The following is a 20,357-nucleotide window of genomic DNA, read 5'->3' on the forward strand; positions in this document are numbered from 1 at the left end:
GTGTGGAAATAGCAATAGAAGATGGGAGGTGATATGTGGAGGCATCAATGGGCTAAATGTGATGGAATCTGATAGGAGAGGAAGGTGGAGCATGGAATCTAGTGAGGGAGATGGGGAGGGCAGATCAGAACAAGGGGGGGGGAATCGGTGGGAAGAGTGTGTTGGTGATGGGCAGATGGAGAGGGTGGAGGAGGGGAAAGAAACAGGGTGATAGGGCTGGGGGTAGGAAGAACTGGGTAGATTGGGAGAGAGGAAAGGATAGGGGGAGTAGTTGGAGAATTGTGTTCATGTGGTTGGGTTGTAGATTACCCAGGTGGAATATGAGGTGTTATTTCTCTAGATCCAGCACGTCATTCTTCGACATTTCCACCAGCTACAACGTGATCCCGCTACCAGTCACATCTTCCCCTCCCCACCCTTTTCTGCTTTTGCAGGGACCACTCCCTCTGTGACTCCCTGGTTCACTCATCCCTCTTCCTCCCCCTCCCCAAGCACTTTCTCCTGCAACTGTAGGAGGTGTAACATATGTCCTACATCACCTCCTTGCCTCCATTAAGGGACCTGAACAGCCCATCCAGGTGAGCCAGAGATTCACATGCATCTCCTCCAACCTTGTCTGTTGCATTCAGTGCTCTCGATGTGGCCTCTTCTACATCGGTGAGATTAAGTGCAGACTAGGCGACTGCTTTGCTGAGCACCTGCACTCTGGCCATCCAGAGCTCCCGATTGCATGCCATTTTAATTCCTCTTCCCATTCCCACACCAACCTCTCTGTCCTGTCTCCTTCACTGCCAGGGTCAGGCTAAATGCAGATTAGAAAAACGGCACATCATATTCCACCTGGGTCATCTGCAACCCAATGGCATGACATTGAATTCTCCAATTTCAGGTTACCCACTCCCCCTCTGTCCCTTTTTCTCTCCAAGCACCTCCTACTGAGTGCCCTCACCCCACTGTTCCCATCTGCCTACCATACATCCCTTATTTGGTTCTTCACTTTTATCAGAGTTCGTCTGCAGCCCTTTGTTGCCTCCACCTATCACCCCCCCAGCCTCTGTTGCTACCTCTCTCATTCCCTCCCCCACGTGACTCCATCTGCCAATCAACCCCTCTTCACCTGGATCCACCTATCACTCACCAGATCTTGCCTCACCACTCCCTCTCTCCTTTTTATACTGGCTATCTCCCCTTCATCTTGCAGTCCAAATGAAGAGTCTCGAGCTGCACCATCGACTATCCACTTCCCTTTGGCCTGCTGAGTTCCTCCAGCAGCTCATTTTTTTTACTCCAGATTCCAGCATCTGCAGTCTGTTATGTCTCTAAGGTAAGCTTCCCTGATCTTCGCCTTCACCCATCAGGCTCCACAATCAACAGGTAATTCTTTGCCATTTTTTTCACCTTCAATGCAATTCCACCATCAGACATGCCTTCACCTCCCCTTTCAACATTTCAGAGGGACAGTTCTCCTCCCAGCTCCTTGAACCACTCTTCTGTCTTCACCAACCACTCCCCTTCCAATAGCACCGTCCCATAATCTCTCAGGAAGGTCCAAATCTGTGCAGCGCGTTGTTGATCAGGAGCTGGCTTCACGTACTTGCCCTAGGCAAGTGCACATAGTGGTGTGCTGGGTGCATACAGTTTAACTGTGATTCGGGCAGGTCAAGTGTTATACACCACTGATCTAAATGAAAGGATAGTGCACAAATGTAATAAAAATCCAGTAGGTTAATGGAAGGTTGCCTTTTACCTTTATAGAGTGGTGCAGCTACTAAAGCCATTACCACGCAATGCTTAGAGACCCAGGATAAAACCTGACCTTGGGTGGTGTTTGTATGGAGTTTGCACGTTCTCCCTATGACCTTGTGGGTTTCTTCCAAGTGCTCTGGTTTCCTCCCACATCTCAAAACGTGGGTTGAGACATTAACTGGCCACTGTAAATTGCCCCTAGTTTGCAGATGAGTGGTAAATCTGGACAGAGTTGATGAAAATGTGGGGAGAATTTTTTTTAAATGTGATTGGTGTAATTGGGTGGTTGATGGTTCAGTGAGGGTTTGGTGTGCCAAATGGCCTGTTTCCATGTTTTTTTTCTAGACTCAAACTCTTGAGGGGCAGGAGTTTGAAAATACGGAGCGAATTATTTGAATTATTTGCATACTGGCTTGGTTGAATTGGTCACAACTTCTGAATGGATACATTGTCTTTAAGATGGATACAGTGTAATTCAACTGGAAAGATGCTATAACTTGAAAGACAAATTATGAAGGCAGGTTGCACAAGATTGGTTGTATTTCTTTGAGTTTGGACAGTTGAGTTTAAAATGAAGGGGTTTAGTTGAGGAGATGCAGATAAACTACTTAATTTGGTGGGGTGAACTTAGATTAAAAGGCATAGTCTTAAAATGTAGCCAGTTTATTTTGTGATAACATTCGAAATCTCAAAAGAATCGTACAAATCTATGGCCAACAAGTACAAGATATAATTCTGGGTACTGGATTAATTGCAATTTTCACTGCAGTTATTCCTTTCTTTTGACAGGAGTATTAAAGACTAGTAGATGGAGGTTGGGTACAAATTGGTCCTGATCCAACTGAATGGCCTAACAAGTTTAGTGGACTTATTCTCATATTTCCTCATGACGTAGATGGCCATTTGGCCCATTGAGTTATGCTGGCTCTCAGAACAATCCCATTCCCCTACTTATTTCCCTCTAACCTATTCTCTCTCACATGCCCATTTAACAACCCCTGATTCTCCCATCGGCCACCTACATCAGGGGTAATTTAAGTAGCCAATTAACCTTACAAGCAGCACATCTTTGGGTTGTGGGAGTAAACTGGAGCACCCAAGGGAAACCAATGCTATTATAGAGAGAATGTGCAAACTGCACAGAGAGGTCATGTTCTAACCTGGTTAACCAGCTGCAGTACTGAGGTTCTGTTGATGTTACTTGACCTACTCATGTTCCATTATTGAAAATTTACCCGTGGCAAAGGTTGTTTTGTAAATGAGAACCAATTTTCCTACTGAATTTTACCTACCAAAATAATACATCTATTTGGTTTTTTAAAAAAAATAATTTGAAGCTAACCTTTAATCTGAAAAGGCCAAAAGTATCCCTATGCACTTATTCAAACAGCTGGTGGTTCAAATGCTGTTAAAGTAGGCAGTGAATGAAAATTCCTCACAACAGAATCCTGCTATTTTTTCCTTTAGCCCTTGACCTTGCGTAGCAATGCATAGGGATATGCAGCATATAATACAGATGCCTTTGTGTAGATCACATCATAAAACTACAACAGCCTACAGAATGTTAATCGATTTTTTTTTCACTGCATTGAACTGCAGAGTTGAGCTCTGCAGGTTGCCTGAAGGACAACTGCAGTCTTGTGGCTCAGTGTTACCTTCTGTTTAAATTAGCCTGTAAAGTGTACACAATGAGATCTTATCAGAAAATGAATTCTATATTTTGTTTGTTCATAGGAGAAATACAAAAGTTCCATTACTTAAAAATAAAAATCAAGGTTGAAGGTCCTCGTTTAAAATGAATTTGTTTGAAGTATCATGTGAGCAAAATGATAATATATTAAAAATGGTAGTACAAATGCGAGTAAGTTAGGTTAGTAACATTTCTGAGGCACATTTGTTTATGACACCTCTAAGCTGCCTGCTATTTCTCAAACATGTTATTTTTTTGTTAGCTGCCAAGCAAAATAATGATGTCTGATGTTTGTATGATCTGATAACACCACAAAATATAACAATGATAACGTGTAGAAAAATTACCCGTACTTGTTAGAATGACGCACCTCATTCAAATGTAGGTAAATCAGTGAAGAACCGCCAAGAAGAAAATGCCCTGGTAAATGACTGACTTCCTCCGTAATTGGAATGTTTCTGAGATTTTAAAATGTAGTCATGAAAAATTGATTCTCTTTTTAAACCTGTTACAGTGCAAGATAATATCAAGGTTGACAAAACCTTAAATCTTGTAGAAACATGTGAGATAGATTTGTTTATTTTAACAATTGAAGAATGTAGCAATGCTATTACTTTAACCAGAAAAAAATCTTTGGTCAGAGGAACAGGTAATAGGATGCTGTTCACTTCTTGTTCTTTATCCTTCAGCAAACCATAGGCCAAGCGACTGCAGCCAAGTATCCTCGATCAAGTCAACCCCAGTCAGCCACTGGGGGGAAAGTCTCTGCACTGAATGCAAAATCACCCACAGTCAGCTGTGGCATCCAGTCAATAAAGGTTGTAGACTGAATCCCTCACCAATAAATATCAGCAGCCTGAAATGCACAGAAACTGATGGAAAACACAGAAAAATGATGAAACCTCATGGAAACTGATGAAACATGGTTGTTCTACAACTGAAGACTGAGGACTTTGAATTGTGAGCTACCAATATTATTCAATCATTATTGGATTAACCCGCAGGCAAAATTGCAAGTATATTATTGCATATTCCCTGTTCAATGAAAAAAAATGCAGTTTATGCAGAGTGGTTCTTAAGCTACGATGTATCAATGATTTTTAAATGCTGTAAAATTTAATGCATTGACTGAAGAGAATTTAAAAATAACTTCTCAATGTTTTAGCCTGTTGGTGAAAGATCTAAGCATGACATTTGTGAAGGCGCCGTGCAAAGAGGTTTAATAATGCTGGGACTGGTTTCAATTAAGTTTCCCTAATGTTGAGCATGAAAACTGGGGGGTGGTACTGGATGACGTAAATGACTTTCTCAACTGTGAGACTTGGTTTTAAAAATAAAAACAGTTCTCTTGAAATCCTCATCCTGCTTAAAGAGATGAAGCTCTCTATGGGGAATTGAACAGATAGATGTCCTCCGGTTTATTCTACTTTTACCACAGGTTTTTACAAATAATTAAAATGCAAAACAGTACTTGGATATTAAGTTACTTTTATTGCAATATCTTATTTTAATCATAAATAAAGTAATGCAAGATCAAATACAGCTCTTAACTAATAATTCTCTGTTCCACTTCGCTGTCAGCGGTTCCCGTTCTAAACTGTGATGTATTGTCGAAAAGTAGATCTCTCGTGTTACATGGATGAGCTGTCTTGATGCTTTTGACAGTGCAACATTACCAGCTAAGGACTTTATAACATTAATGCTTTTGAGTAAGAAACATTATGAATATCTATTTGTATATTAGTTCTGCAGCATTGTGGTTATTAGCTTTATGGAATACAGAAAAGGTTGGCCATATATGAGAGCTGCAGCCCAAGTAATTTTCATTTCTGACATTGTCATTACAAGCTGAAAACCACTGAGTATTCATTTCCTTGAAGCCTGAAGTGGTAGAAGTGAGCTGAGCACCTATATACCATCTATATGGTTTGTGTAAATTGAGGTGGGATTTTGAAACCGAGGATTTTGAATTGATAGTTTCCTTGTGTGCTTTGCGGTAAGAAGGGAAAAATGATGGGTTTGCTGTGTTATAGGAGAGGTTTCCATGGCTTGGCCTTACCTGCAGTAGATAGTCACTGAAAATGTTCAGAGCTAAAATTGTTCTGAGTTTCTATTTCACATACTCATTATATCATGTTTTTAATTCATAGAAATTTAGTTTGTTATTTTCTTAGTTAGTTTTTCACTAAATATATTTATGGTTTGAGGTTCGAGTTTTAGTTTATTCCTGTTGAACTGTAATGTTTTTGAATGACAGCTTATAAGAGCACAAAGCTTGACTTTAAAAGAATAAATGATTTCTATATAAATGTGGGTGTGAATATAGGATTCCTATTTCAAACTTTTGTATTAAATTTTCTTAGTTTCAGTATTACAAAGTGTTCTCAATGATATTTTTTTCCTTAGGAATTTTATTGCACAAATGAAGAATACATTTGAAATTTTGTATACACAATGCATTTTCACAACTATTACCGTGTACTTCAGAAAGATAAGAACACTAGGAATCAAACAAGCTTTATACAAAATAGTGTGAGAGTATACAAGTAATCAGTCTCTTGAACCTTGTGGTCAATGTTTCGTAATTAATACATGGATTAATTACAGGCTTGTTGCTGTGATCTGAGGGGGCCATGGTCAAAATGAGTTCTGAAAAGAGCACTTACAGTCAAAACCAAATGTACTTCAGAACAGGAAATTTATTAGCATTTTATATCAATTTCTGTCCTGGCTGTAACTGTTATGTATAATTTCAATATATGGTAACCAGCATCATAAAGATCTTGGTAATAGGCAATATTAAAATAGAGCAACTCAAGCTAGCTCAAGTGATCAAATCGTGGATCTAAGTGCCCAAAATGATGATCTTTGCATGAGATGGTTATCAGTATGAGAATGCTTTGCAAGGATACAAAGGATCTTGGAGTTAATAAGCTGAGCTACAAACTTTCATTTTGGATTTGCCTAACTATATTCAACTTCGCACATCTTCTGAATGATCCTTCAAAATAGTTTAGTTTCTTGGTATAAACCATGCAGATTCCATCCTACCTACGTGGACCTTATCCCATCGCGTCACCTCTGATTTGTAACTGGGCTCCCTTCAATTTTCTTAGGTTGAGTTTGCTTTCACTTTATGTGCATCTTAATTTCCACGTAACTGGGGTCTCTGTCCATTCATATGCATTTGGCATTAGTTTCCCTTTCTTCTTCCCTCACCCCCACTTCAGTGTTTTTGCTGCTTTTGGAGCACTCTTCCATGTTATGCTTCCATTTTTTTTTTACCTCTGAGTACTATGCTCTGACTGATTCCTATCTTAATGCTTCATAACTCCTTTATCTCTGCATACTTGATTCCTTAAGTCGACAACTTCCATCAGGATCCCATCAACACCCATCAAAGGGCCCATTCATGGAACTTGTTCCTACTTCCTTATGAGCAGCAGCTCTACCAATATTCTCTCACTGACAAATATGGTCCCTGGGGACTAATTTTGAAAGTGCAACACTAGACTCTCCTATTGGATCAGCCATCTTCCTCCAGAATATCTGTTCACTTGTGGGCAAGGGTCTGGTATATGGAGTGCAATGTTGGTAAATGAGAGGCCATCCACTTTGGAAGGAAAAATAGAAGATCAGATTATTATTATTTAAACAATGAAAGATTGCAGCATGCTGTTGTGCAGAGGGACTTGGGAGTACTTGTGCATGAATCGCAAAAGGTTGGTTTGCAGGTGCAACAGGTTATCAAGAAGGCAAATGGAACGTTGGCCTTCATTGCTAGAGGGATTGAATTTAAGAGCAGTGAAGCTATGCTGCAACTACACAGGGTACTGGTGAGGCAGCACCTGGAGTATTGCATGCAGTTCTGGTCTCCTTACTTGAGGAAGGATATACTGGCTTTGGAGGCGGTGCAGAGGAGGTTCACCAGGTTGATTCCAGTGATGAGGGGGTTAGCCTGTGAGGAGAGATTAAGTCGTTTGGGACTATACTCACTGGAATTCAGAAGAATGAGAGGGGATCTTATAGAAACATATAAAATTATGAAAGGGATAGATAAGATAGAGACAGGAAAGTTGTTTCCACTGGTAAGTGAGACTCGAACTAGGGGACATGGCCTCAAGATTCAGGGGAGTAGATTTAGGATGGAGATGAGGAGGAACTGCTTTTCCCAGAGAATAGTGAATCTATGGAATTCTCTGCCCAGGGAAGCAGTAGAGGCTACCTCATTAAATATATTTAAGACACAGATAGATTTTTGCATAGTAGGGGAGTTAAGAGCTATGGGGAAAAGGCAGGTAGGTGGATCTGAGTCCATGGCCAGATCACCTATGATCTTGTTGAATGGCGGAGCAGGCTCGATGGGCCAGATGGCCTACTCTTGTTGCTATTTCTTATGTTCTAAACAGGGCTCTTCCCAAAAAATGATCTTGTAGTAATATGGCTTGGATGGAAACCTGGCTGAAGGATGATAATTCCTTTCCTCCAACCTATTTCACCCTACATGGCTATATTTGCCACAATTTTCATTGCCCAGATCATCAGTAGTGGTGTGCCTCTTAACACCAAATTCCTCTTTGATCTGTCATCCTGTACCTCTGCCATGTCTGGAAATGAGTAGATCTTGATGACTTTCTCCTCCTTTTGTTGCACATCTATTTCAAAATGCATCTGCTGTTGTGGATGTAATGTCTGTATCCTTTAATGTAATGTATCCTGCTAATTTTAACCACTAACTTAGATCCGTGAGATCCACAATGTAGTTACGAAGGGCAGGATTTTGGAGGGAAATCTTGACAACTGTTGCTGGTATTAAGTTTTTGAATGATATAAGAAACTTTAGGAACAGTTTTTGATGGTCCAGGCTGAGCTTGGGGTATGCACAATGGTCCTGCAGGAAGGAATTGTGCAAGTTTGGGACGGGAGAACCATGCAATGCACGTTCTTCACTGGTCACTGTAGGCACCTTGGTGCAAACATCAAGAGCAAGGGAGCATCATCTTAAATAAAAGTTTGACTGTGAGAGTGATTAGGAAACACATCACCCATGATAGCAAAAAAAAACTGCAACTCTTGTTTATAAATAACTGTTACGGGACTTGAGGCAAAGCAATATTTATGGTGTATGTAAACACCTGGACAGGCTGGGCAGACATTCCTACAGAAAAGCAAATCCTTTTAGTTTTTGATTGTTAATATCGTAATTGGACGAAACCTTCCATAATTCCATGATCTTCCTCTCGTGGTCCAGTTTCTCTTCTACACTTCACTTTTAGAAGGGTGGGGGGATCTCATAAAACCTACTGAATATTGAAAGGCCTGGACGTGGAGAGGATATTTCCAGTAGTGGGAGAGTCTAGGACCAGAGGGCACAGCCTCAAAACAGAAGGATTTCCCTTTAGAACTGAGATGAGGAGGAATTTTTTTTTAGCCAGAGGGTGGTGAATCTGTGGAATTCATTGTCACAGACGGCTGTGGAGGCCAAGTCATTGGATGTATTTTAAAGCGGAGGTTGGTAAGTTCTTGATTAGTGAGGGTGTCAAAGGTTACAGGGAGAAGGTAGGAGAATGGGGTTGCGAGGGAAAAATAAATCAGCCATGGTCAAATAGTGGAGAAGATTTGATGGGCCCAATGGTCTAATTCTGCTCCTATGTCTTATGGTCTTATAAAACTCTAATGGTTTTAAACATCTGGATCTTCAATCTATTTTCTTTTTTTAGTTTAGTTTTCTAGATAGATTTTTAAATATCTAGAAAATGAAACTAAAAGAAAAAAAATCACACCATCTCAAATGTCTTGTTTTTGTTTATCTTGTTAATATTTTAATTATTTAACATCCATAATCTCTAGAAGTCAGATTCCTCATTGAAGTGGTTTCCTGGAAAACGGATAATCTGGAGCTTGTGGTGAGCAAGATGTCCAAAAGGATATGTTAAATCTAATGCATAAACCAGTGTTTTATTCTTATTTTTTTTAGAAAGGTGCCTGCCCATCTAGATGACAAAATATCTTGTCTTAAACATCACCGAATAATCAGCAACTCTTGACAAATAAGACAGATTAATATTTTGCTCCTGTTGTAGGTACTGTTCTCTTCAGAGCATCTTAAATAGTTTTAAGACTATAAAAAAAACTACTTGGAATGTCTAATATTTTGTTCTAACTGCAGAAGAAAAGCTTGAAGATCAGTGAAGTGTTTTCATATATTTACATGTAAACATTTGACCATCTTAAATCTACACAACTAAACATGGGTCACAGGTGATGATTTAATGCCAGTTTGTAATAATATCCTGTATCAGCTAGTCATCGATAGTTACCATTCCTCCTTCCTTTAAAAATAAAGTTACCCAGGCATTTTGCAAGAAATGTTAGTGATTTGAACTAGCACTTCTTAAAAAAAAATTCTCATTCAAAAGGTCAAGCAGCTGAATGATCTTTTAAGCAATTTCATTAATTAAACCATCCAATTAATTCATCCAGAAGGACACTTTACTACCCACTGCTCTAGCAATGAGCAAGATTTATCTCTAGAGTTCTACTCCAGGAATCCTTTTTCACTTCTGTTCTTCTGTTTCATTGAAGCAGTACCAGTAGATGTGATTTATAAGCATCTTTTGGAAGAGAGTCTTTATATCATGCATAATTATAAAGAGTTCCCAGGCTCAGATTTGACTATGTTTTCCTTATTTACTGTGAACAGTCAGTGGACATTTTAACATAGTCTTTAAGATGTGCACGTTGATGCACCAATACCACACCATTCCTCCTTCTTCTTCCAGTTAGTCTGAGCAGCAGAATACCTTACAGATAGCTCCATAAAAAGGAAAGCATATCTTTAAGAAATTATACATTTCTGTGAAGATTGTACGCCATTAATTTCTTTTCTGATCTTTTCTGTTATGGAACAAAATAAACCAATTTAGTTCTAATGAAAGGTTCAGCACAATATTAACCGAACGTTTTACATTTTCATTTACAATTGTTTTTATTTTGCCAATCTAATGTACTACAACATCCAAGGATACACATCCTATCGTAAAGACAGGCAGGTGGGCAGAGGGGGTGGGTTTGGCTCTGTTGGTAAAAAATGAAATCAAATCCTTAGCAAGAACTGATGTAGGATCAGAAGATGTAGAATCCTTGTGGGTAGAGTTAAGAAACTGCAAGGGTAAAAAGACCCTGATGGGAGTTATATACAGGCCTCTGAATAGTAGCCAGGATGTGAGGTACAAATTACAACAGGAGATAGAAAAGGCATGTAAGAAGGGCAATGTTACAGTGGTCACGGGGGACTTCAATGTGCAGGTAGACTGGGAAAATCAGGTTGGTACTGGATCCCAAGAGAAGGAATTTGTGGAATGCCTACAAGATGGCATTCTAGAGCAGCTCGTAGCTGAGACCAGAAAGGAAAAGGCAATTCTGGATTTGGTGTTGTGCAATGAACCAGATTTGATTAGGGAGCTTAAGGTAAAGGAACCCTGTAGTAGGCAGTGATCATAATATGATAGAATTCACCCTGCCTTTGTACTTGGAAGGCAAATACAATGTTAGCATTCATTTCGAGAGGACTAGAATATAAAAGCAAGGACATATGCTGAAGCTTTATAAGGCGTTGGTCAGACTACATTTGCAGTATTGTGAGCAGTTTAAGGCCCCATATCTAAGGAAGGATGTGTTGGCGTTGGAGAGGGTCCACAGGAGGTTTACAAGAATGATATCGGGAATGAAAGGGTTAACATGAGGAGTTTGATGGCTCTGGGCCGGTACTGTTGGGGGGGGGGGGGGAGGGTGGGATCTCATTGAAGCCTACCAAATATCGAAAGGCCTGGATAGAGTGGATGTGGAGAGGATGTTTCCAGTAGTGGGAGAGACTAGTACCAGAGGGCACAGCCTCAATAATAGGACGTCCCTTTTGAACAGAGATGAGGAGGAATTTCTTTATCCAGAGAGTGGTGAATCTGTGGAATTCATTGCCACAGACGGCTGTGGAGGCTAAGTCATTAGGTATATTTAAAGTGAAGGTTGATAGGTTCTTGATTAGTAAGGGCATCAAAGGTCACGGAGAAGGCAGGAGAGTGGGGTTGATAGGGAAAAATAAATCAGCCATGATCGAATGGTGGAGCAGATTCGATGGGCCGAATGGTCTAATTTTGCTCCTATGACTTATTGTTTTAAAATATAACAGGGAGAAATTGATGCAAATATCCAATAAAAGGGAGCTTGTGTTTAAAATGGTGTTACAAGAGACTGCAGATGCAGTACTTTGGGGGGGGGGGGGGTGGTTGGAGAGGAGGGAAGAATTGTCAAACCTAATATGTTGACAATTCCTTTGCCCCTCCACAGATGCTGCTCAACCTGCTGATGTGGATAGAAGATGGCTGGCTAACAGGCTGGACATAAATGGGTCTTCTGGTTGGCAAAATGTAATGACCGGTGTGCCATGGAGATCAGTGCTGAGGCTTCAACTTTTCACAACTTCTATAAATTTTTTGGATTAAGGTACGAAAGGCATGGTTGCTTAATTTGCTGATGACACAGCGATAGGAAGGTAAAGTATGAAGAGGACATAACGAGGCTATGAAATGATATAGATCAGTTCAGTGGGCAAAGTTCTGGCAAAAGGAGACAACATGGGGGGAAGGGGGGGGGAGTGAAACTGTGTCCATTTTGGCAGGAAAAATATAATAGAAACATTTAAATAGTGAGGGGTTGCAGAGGGATTGATGTCCTGGAGCAGGATCTGCATAAGACTAGTATCCAGGTACTGCAAATAATTAGGAAAGCTAACAATGTTGTCATATATTGTTAGGGAAACTGAATACAAAAGTAGGGGTTACGTTTCAGTTACCCAGGGCATCTGTGACCACATATGGAGTATTAGGTACAGTATTGGTCTTGTTTACAGAAGGATGTTAACGTCTTGGAAGCAATTCAGAAAAGGTTTACTAGACTGAAGCCTGGACTGAGTACGTTGCCTTATGAGGAAAGGTTGGGTAGGCTAGGCTTGCCTTGAATTTGAGAGGGGAATTGATTAAAATCTTCAGGATGTTGAAGGGTTTTGGTGGTGTGGATATGGACAGGATATTTCATCTTGTGGGAGATCCTAGAACTAGGGGTGCAGTGGGTAGTGCTACCACTTCACAATTCCAGTGACCCCAATTCAATCCTGACCACCATTGCTGTCTGTGGAGAGTTTGCAGTTTTCCTGTGCCTTTTTTGCATTTTCTCCCAGGGGTCCAGTTTCCTCTCCTCTCAAAGATGTTACAGGTTGTAGGTTAATTGGCTACAGTAAACTGCCCTGACAGTAAGTAGGTGATGTGAGAATTGAAAATATGTTAGAGGGAAGTAACTGGGAGATTGGGAACCAGCATAGATTTGATGGGCCAAAGGGCCCCTTCAATGTCATAAATATGAGAAAATGTTCGAAAGCACGGGGTCACAAATTTAACTCAGATGAGGTGAATTTTTTTCTAAGGGGTATAAAAATCTGCTTCCATCATTTGAATGTAATGTTCAATTTATAATTAGATTAACCATGATCTAATCACACAGTGAAGCAAGCCTGAGTGGCCTACTCCTGCTTCTAGTTCATAAGTTTATTGTCTAAGTCGGTTTTGAGTTCAGTTTAGCAACACGAAAAACATCCACTTCCATTCTTACAAAAAAAAACTTGTTGCTTTGAACTCGCCTTTAGCAGCCTTGCCAATCATCATTTAGTCACCGGCTTGTGTGCAAATGGACAATGAATGATTCTAATCTTTGTATTCAAATCCCATAATGGCTTGTTTCAACTTCATGTCCATGACACCTCTCTAAAACTTTCCCTCAAGAATTCTTCTCACTGGCATGTTTGTTCCCTAATTCTCCAAGATTCCATTCAGCCTTTCTCTTCAGTTTCTGTTCTCATCACAATCTTGCAGAACAATCAAAGACATCCCTCTGCATGTGAAAATCTAAAGTTCTGACAAAGGGTCCCCTACCTGACCCATTCATTGACTCTGTTTCTCTTCCCACAGATGCAGCCTGACCAGCTGAGTATTTTCTGTTGTTGTTTTACATCCCTCTGCATGACTGAAGTACTATAGAAATGGAAGCTTCTGAACTTGGTTGTTTTAATATTAGAGGAGATTTTTCTGCTTGGATGTCAAATTTCACATGCATGTCACATCTTCCTGATCAATATGACAAAGAATCCGTAGATGCCAACCTCCATAGATCCATACTTTATGTGACACACACACTTCTCAGCTGAAAACACCACTCACTACTGTGAAGAAAATTAAAGTAACTGTAACAAAATTTTAATTCACTGTCTGAATCAGTACTCTGAGTATGTGCAGCATTGTAAATATTTCTCCTAATTAAAAGTTCGGCTGCAAGCAGGACAGTTCCTAAAACAAATTGGTGTTACCACTGCCATATCTCAGTGAAAAGGAGTTGCCATGTGCTCTCAGACTTGCTTTTCTAGATGCAGAGGAGAGAGCAGCTGGCCCTCTGAAGCAAGGGGCAATCTGTGAGATGTGGCTGGTCCAAGTGATGATGAGGCCCCGATTGTCATATAGTGAGGCCCAGACAACACACCCTGACAGCCTTCGACACCTTGCTGCTGTCAAAGGCTTCTGAACAAAATACTTCTGTTAGACAGAAACGTTTAAAAATTATTCAAGTTTAAAGAACTCTTACTGGAAATTTTAGTATTTTTAAATTACCAACCAATCATTAAAAATATTAAAACACAGCAAATAAACTCAAGCACTTATGTTTTCTCATAGGATCAATGACTCCATTCAAGTGAAAGAGCCTGTCTTTTTCTGTGATTTAAAACTAAGAGAGCATTATTTGACCGTCTCCTCGGAGCACACACTTCTGGCTTCTGTTTAGCCAAAGACATGTGGAAGTCTTAGACATACTGAGGGCTGAGAGCCATTTGTTCCCCATGAAATCAATCTGCTTGATGAAAATTGTGAATGCAGAAGAGATTTGAGTTGGAGGATCACAGAAATCTCAAGTTGTAGATTGCATAGATATGGAAGGGTGAGACCTCAAGCAAATGGCTTATAAAACTATTTTATGACTCCACTCACATTCATGATAATGCAAGAAGGCTTTTATTTAACCACCTGCAGGGTATTAAAATTACCTTATTTACTTTGGCAAGGCTTGGCTTTATTATAACCACCTCTATAGCTAAGAAATACCTCCATAGTTCTGAATGCATAATTATTTGCTTTATTGCTGTTGCCACCCACCCTGTTGTGATTAATTAATGTTTAAGCAGAGCCTACAACTCATTCCTGAAGCATGACAAACACACCTGTACAGAAATTTCAGAAACAAATCATTGCAATCTGACTCGTGTACATTTTCTTCCTTGTTTGAGCTTCCCACATTTGCCTTTTGTATCAGAATTTTTTTTGCAGTTTAAATGCAATTCATATTACCTCCCTCTTTATGATTGACAGATCTGATTTTCTACACCTCCTTCTCATCCCAATCTTACTTGAGCCAACTTCCTTACCTCGTACCCAAGAAATCATAAACTGCATTTTCTTAAACAGCAGGTTAGCCAGTACCTGTATATTTTCAGCATTTTTACTAATTATGTATTTTTCTTTTCCTCCTAGGCTTTTCCACATTGGTTTGATTAATCTCTGTCTCACCCTGACTAGGACCTTAACTACAGAACTTCATTCATCTCCACCTGTTTCAGTGATCACTTTTATAGCCATCACTGAAAAAGGAAAGTTACTGAGGAAAGAATTCCACAAATCAGTTGGAGTCAGATTGCAAGGAGAAAATCAATTTGCTCACATGCTGCATGAAGTGAATAATGCTGACAAAACCCTTCAAAATGTTATCAAGTTTAAAAACTATTATAATCTTTATGGGTGGAGTTGATCAGCTTGTGTTGTAACACTGTTATCACCAGCAAATTCCTACCATATGTGTTGAGCATGTAAGGTCACATTGGCAAATGGAATGTAAACCTCATTTGTGATGCTATACAAAAAGCTACTGAATAAAGAACACTTTGTCAGACCTCCTGCTACTAATGCTGTCATTACATCTTGAGCATTTGAAAAGAATAAAGTTTCAAAATGTTTCTCATGAGAATCGAGAGACACTAACCCAGGGTTGTTATTAGAACAGCCACCTGCAGGTTATTAGAATATAGATTGCTTTACTACTAATACAGAGAGAGGAAATTGAATGGGGACTGGGAAAGAAGAGTATAAAAGGGCACAGGAAATTGGGTGTGAATAAATAGCACAATTACTGACAATAAACTATAGGCTTCCTTATTCAATAAACAACACTGAATTAAGACATGAAAATCTGGGTTCCACCCCAACCTGTGGCTTGTTGCTGACAGCAGTGTTTTAGTTGATGTTAGTGCTCATAAAGAGTTGAGCCTAGATATTACATTTTGCCTTATTTTTGGTGCACAATCTCACTTGGGTAAAAATTGCTTTAATCGTGGAGAGTTATAGTGTTGTATAGCAATGGATACAGGCCCTTTAGCCCACTGTATCCATTGCCAACCTTTTAGCCCATCTATACTAATCCCAGTTGGCTGCATTAGGTCCATATCCGTCTATGCCTTACCTATTTAAGTGGCTGTCTAAAGGTTTCTTAAACATATTGAATATAACTGATTCCTCCACCATTTCTGACAGCAAGTTCCAGACATCAACCACCCTCTGTGAAGAAAAACTTCCTCCTCAAGTCCCCTTAAACCTTTAACCCTCTTGTGTTTTGATATCCCTACCATGGCAAAAAGATTGTGACTCTACCCTGTATATACCTCTTAAAATTTTATTTGCCCCTATCAGGTCACCATTCAGCCGCCTTTGTTCCAGGAAAAACCCAGTCTATCCAATCTCTCCCTATAACTAAAGTCCTCCAATCCAAGCAACATCCTGGTGAATCTCCTCTCGACCCTCTCCAGCACAACCACCTCCTTTATACAGTATGGAGACCAGAAATGCACACAATACTCCAACTGAAGTCTAACCAGTGTTTTGTAAAGTTGCAACACAATGTCCCAACTTTTATATTCTATGCCCCAGACTATGAAGACAAGCCTGTCATATGCCTCCTTCATCACCCTATCCACCTGTGTTGCCACTTTAAAGGGACCATGGGCTTGAACCCCAAGATCCCTCTGTTCATTAACATTTCTTAACAACTTACCATTCACTGTATATATTCTACCCCTGTTTGACTTCCCAAAATGGACCACCTCACACATATTGTGATTAAATTCCATCTGTCAACACTTCACCCAACTTTCCATCTGATCGATATCCTGTTGTCACCTCAGACACCTTCCTCACTATCCGCAACACCACCAACTTCAGTGTCATCTGCAAACTTAGTAATTATACGTTCACATCCAAGTCATTAATATATATCACAAAGAACAAGGGTCCCAGGACTGATCCATGCAGTAAACCATTGGTCACAGACTTCCAATCAGAAAAGCATCCTTCCACCAATACCCTCTGCCTTCTATCACTGAATCAATTTTGAATTGAATTAACCAGCTCGTCTTGGATCTAATGTGCCTTAACCTTCTGGACTAGCCTATCGTGCAGGACGAGTGCCTTACTAAAGTCAATATAGATAGCATCTACCAACCTGACTTCATCAATCTTTTCAGTTACCTCTAAAAACTCAATCAAATTGGTGAGACAGGATTTACCCCACACTAAGCCATGCTAACTATCCCTGATCAGCCTATGCCTTTCCAAATGTATATAAATTTCATCCCTTTGGATTTTCTCCAGTAATTTCCCTACCACTAACACAAGGCTCACCAGTTTGTAGTTACCTAACTTATCTTTACTGCCCATCTTAAAGAATATCATTAGCTAACATTCAGTTCTCTGGCAGCTCAGCTGTAGCTAACAAAGATGCAAAAATCTCTGTCAGGGCCCAGCTATTCCCTTCCCTTGCTTCCCATAGCAACCTGGGATAGATCTCATCTGGCCCTGGGGATTTATCAACCCTTATGAGTCTCATGGCATCTAACACCACCTCCTTCTTGATACTGACCTGTTCCAGATTATCCACATAAGCCTCCCTAAACTCACTATCTGCAAAGCCCTTCTGCTTGGTGAATACAGAAGGAGAGTATCATTTAGGACTTTGTCCACATTGCCTGTACATGCAAGTTGTACATAAAAAGCCGGTGATAATAGATCCAATTTCCAGGGCCTAGACTCTCAAATCCTGATCACTGACCCAGTAACCTCCAAGAAAAAGTGTTGTTGCAAAAATGTTGACAGTGCCTCCCACAACCATATAATCCCACAAAATTTATTAGTTAGGCTTGTACATGAAGAATGGTCATTTGCCGCTTCGTTAGTCTCGTACCTTCTTCCACAACCTAGCAGGTTGCTAGTGGTCAAACTCTCCCTTTCCCTGCTTGAGATCATGAGCTACTGGTTCAGAATTGCAGATCTGCTCTGCAGCAACTGGGTTGAGTAATGAATATGCTATTTCTATGCCCGAAGTCTACATGAAACCTTTGGAGCCAAATCCTAAGGTGTTGAAGTACTAACAACAAAAATGTCAAAGTTGCCTTTTTATTTACTACAGGAGGGCATTATGTGTTAATCAGCTATTTGAGAAGCCTCTTGGAAGGTGTTCCTAAAGTTGCCTTCAACTCCTTTACCATGATTGCACCTTGCACTAAAATGAAGACTAAATCATGGAATCATAGAATCACAGAAAATTTAAGATGTAGAAGGAGGACATTCAGCCCATCATATCTGTGCCAGGAAATCTTAATATATCGAAATTAAGCCTTCACTTTAGCCATATACTTATTTCTTTGGTGCCTACAGAATTCAGTGAAAGTTGTTTCCAAATGTCTACAGGAGAAGACATGAGAAAACTTTGCTCTTTAAATATTCTCTTCTGTTTAGGAACTTTCTAAAATTGATTACATGCTCTGGGTTGAGCTGTTCAATGGGCCAATTTATCATGAACGAATAAGGAAGAGTACATTCAACAGAAACTTCCTGGCACCTGCAGTAGGAGTTTCCATTCAGATATGAGAAAATTATTGTGGTTGCAGCCTACAATCAAAACATTAAAATGGTTATGATGCAATCAAACAAGGAGGGAACCAAATTACATTGTGCGTGAACTTAATCCCCTCTTAAGTCCTATTCATCATGACATTTTGAAATGGAAAATGTACTCAATTTTTACTTACCAGCTAAGTTATTCTGTTCAATATTAATTAGCGCCTCATACAAGGCCTTGACTGGATTTGTGCCAGTTAGAAGGATCCCATGCAGCCAAATCAGTAGTATTCTGTGACCATGTTCCTTATAACTCTTTGCTCCTAAAGGGAATGAAATGTTTGTTAAAAATCCTAAACAACCTATTTCAATAACAGCAGGTGTTGCAATGCAAACCTGAACTTCATTCAGCCAAGTTACATGAAGACGTGACCTTGTGTGATGGAAGCATCAATATGTTGGCATCTAAATGTATAAGGTGATTTCACAAGCCACCACCACACTGATTTACTGATGAAACGAGATGGTAAGATCCAGCAATAAAGAGAAATCCTGTGGGCTTTAGCTGAAGCAGACAGTAGGAACACCCTGAAGTTTGCCGAGTCAATGTGTAACCAACCAATGAACTAACGAATGATAAGTATACACAAACATATTTTATGATGTGCTGCCATATGAACTAAATGCCTTGGTGTGCTGAAGTCTTTCTTCCATCTGATGAGAACACTAAAGCTCTGGAGACACCATTAAAAAGATTTCCTTTCATGGGATAGGCACAAGGTGTAAGTACCAGACTTTGTGGAGTACAAGTTCCACTTCTGGTGAGAAGTAAAGATAAAGAGGCTGATTTGCTTCTATTACTGCCAGCCATGCCAAAAATCAAAGAACTGGCTGTATTCTCATATGCTATGAAGATAATGTTTTGGGAAAACATAATGACAATGTGAAAATTGCCCAGGTGAGTCCTGTTCACAAATAGCAGGACAAATCCATCCTGGCTAATCAGCACCCAGTCAGTCCACTCTCAGTCATCAGCCAGGTGTTGGAAGCTGTTGTTAATAGTGCTATCAAGTGACACTTACTCATCAATAACCTATTCATGGATGGCCACTTTGGGTTTTGCCAGGACTACTCAGCCCCAGGTCTCATCTCAGTTTTGGTCCAATTATGGACAAAAGAGCTGAATTCCAGTGTTGATGTGAGAGTGACTGCCCTTCACATCAAGGAAGCATTTGACTGAGTGTGACATCAAGGTGGCTTGTTAAAACGGAAGTCAGGGGCATCAAAGAGAAAACACTCCAGTGGTTGGAGTACTTTCTTTGCACAAAGGGAGACGATTGTGGTTGTTGGAGGTCAATCGTCCCAGCCCCAGGACATCAGTGGTTTCACAACGCAAGTTGGTAACTTGGTTTATTATTGCCACATGTACCTAGGTACAGTGAAAAACTTGTCTTGCATACAAAACAATTCATTACAGCAGTGCACTGAGGTAGTACAAGGTAAAACAATAACAGAATGCAGAATAAAGAGTTACAGCTACAGAGATAGTTCCGTGAAGGCAGACAATAAGGTGCAAGGTCATAATGAGGTAGATTGTGAATCAAGAGTCCATCTTATCGTACTAGGGAACATTTTAATAGTCTTATAACAATGGGATAGAAGCTGTCCTTGAGCCTGGTGGTATGTGCTTTCAGGCTTTTGTATCTTCTGCCTGATGGGAGAGGGGAGAAGAGAGAATGTCCGGGGTGGGTGGGGTCTTTGATTACATTGGCTGCTTTACCGAGGCAGCGAGTAGTATAGACAGAGTCCATGGAGGGGAGGCTGGTTTTCATGATGTGCTGAGCTGTGTCCACAACTCTCTGCAGTTTCTTGCAGTCACGAGC

At 40.1% G+C, this 20,357-nt stretch overlaps 2 protein-coding genes across 5 annotated transcripts in view; one reads left to right on the forward strand and one right to left on the reverse strand.

Annotated features, from left to right (window-relative positions):
* poc5 (POC5 centriolar protein homolog (Chlamydomonas)) overlaps nt 1–4,274 on the forward strand; it is an 84,884-nt gene extending 80,610 nt beyond the window's left edge. Inside the window, 1 exon segment of the mRNA XM_052019736.1 lies at nt 4,126–4,274. Coding sequence (XP_051875696.1) covers nt 4,126–4,266 — 141 coding nt within the window. The 3' untranslated portion in view covers nt 4,267–4,274.
* Nucleotides 1–20,357, reverse strand: part of LOC127572456 (ankyrin repeat and death domain-containing protein 1A-like) — a 77,420-nt gene that overhangs the window by 9,126 nt on the left and 47,937 nt on the right. For 2 of the 4 annotated variants that reach the window (XM_052019740.1, XM_052019737.1), the window contains 2 exons: nt 18,666–18,797; nt 6,911–7,049 (listed from right to left, as the gene is read on the reverse strand). In XM_052019740.1, coding sequence (XP_051875700.1) covers nt 6,955–7,049; nt 18,666–18,797 — 227 coding nt within the window. In that variant the 3' untranslated portion in view covers nt 6,911–6,954. Of the gene's footprint in view, nt 1–6,910; nt 7,050–10,191; nt 10,334–18,665; nt 18,798–20,357 lie in introns of those variants that run through there. The other 2 variants (XM_052019738.1, XM_052019739.1) reach the window with 2 other exon arrangements.

This window comes from Pristis pectinata, chromosome 7 (genome assembly GCF_009764475.1).
Source record: "Pristis pectinata isolate sPriPec2 chromosome 7, sPriPec2.1.pri, whole genome shotgun sequence".
NCBI classification, from domain to species: Eukaryota; Metazoa; Chordata; class Chondrichthyes; order Rhinopristiformes; family Pristidae; genus Pristis; species Pristis pectinata.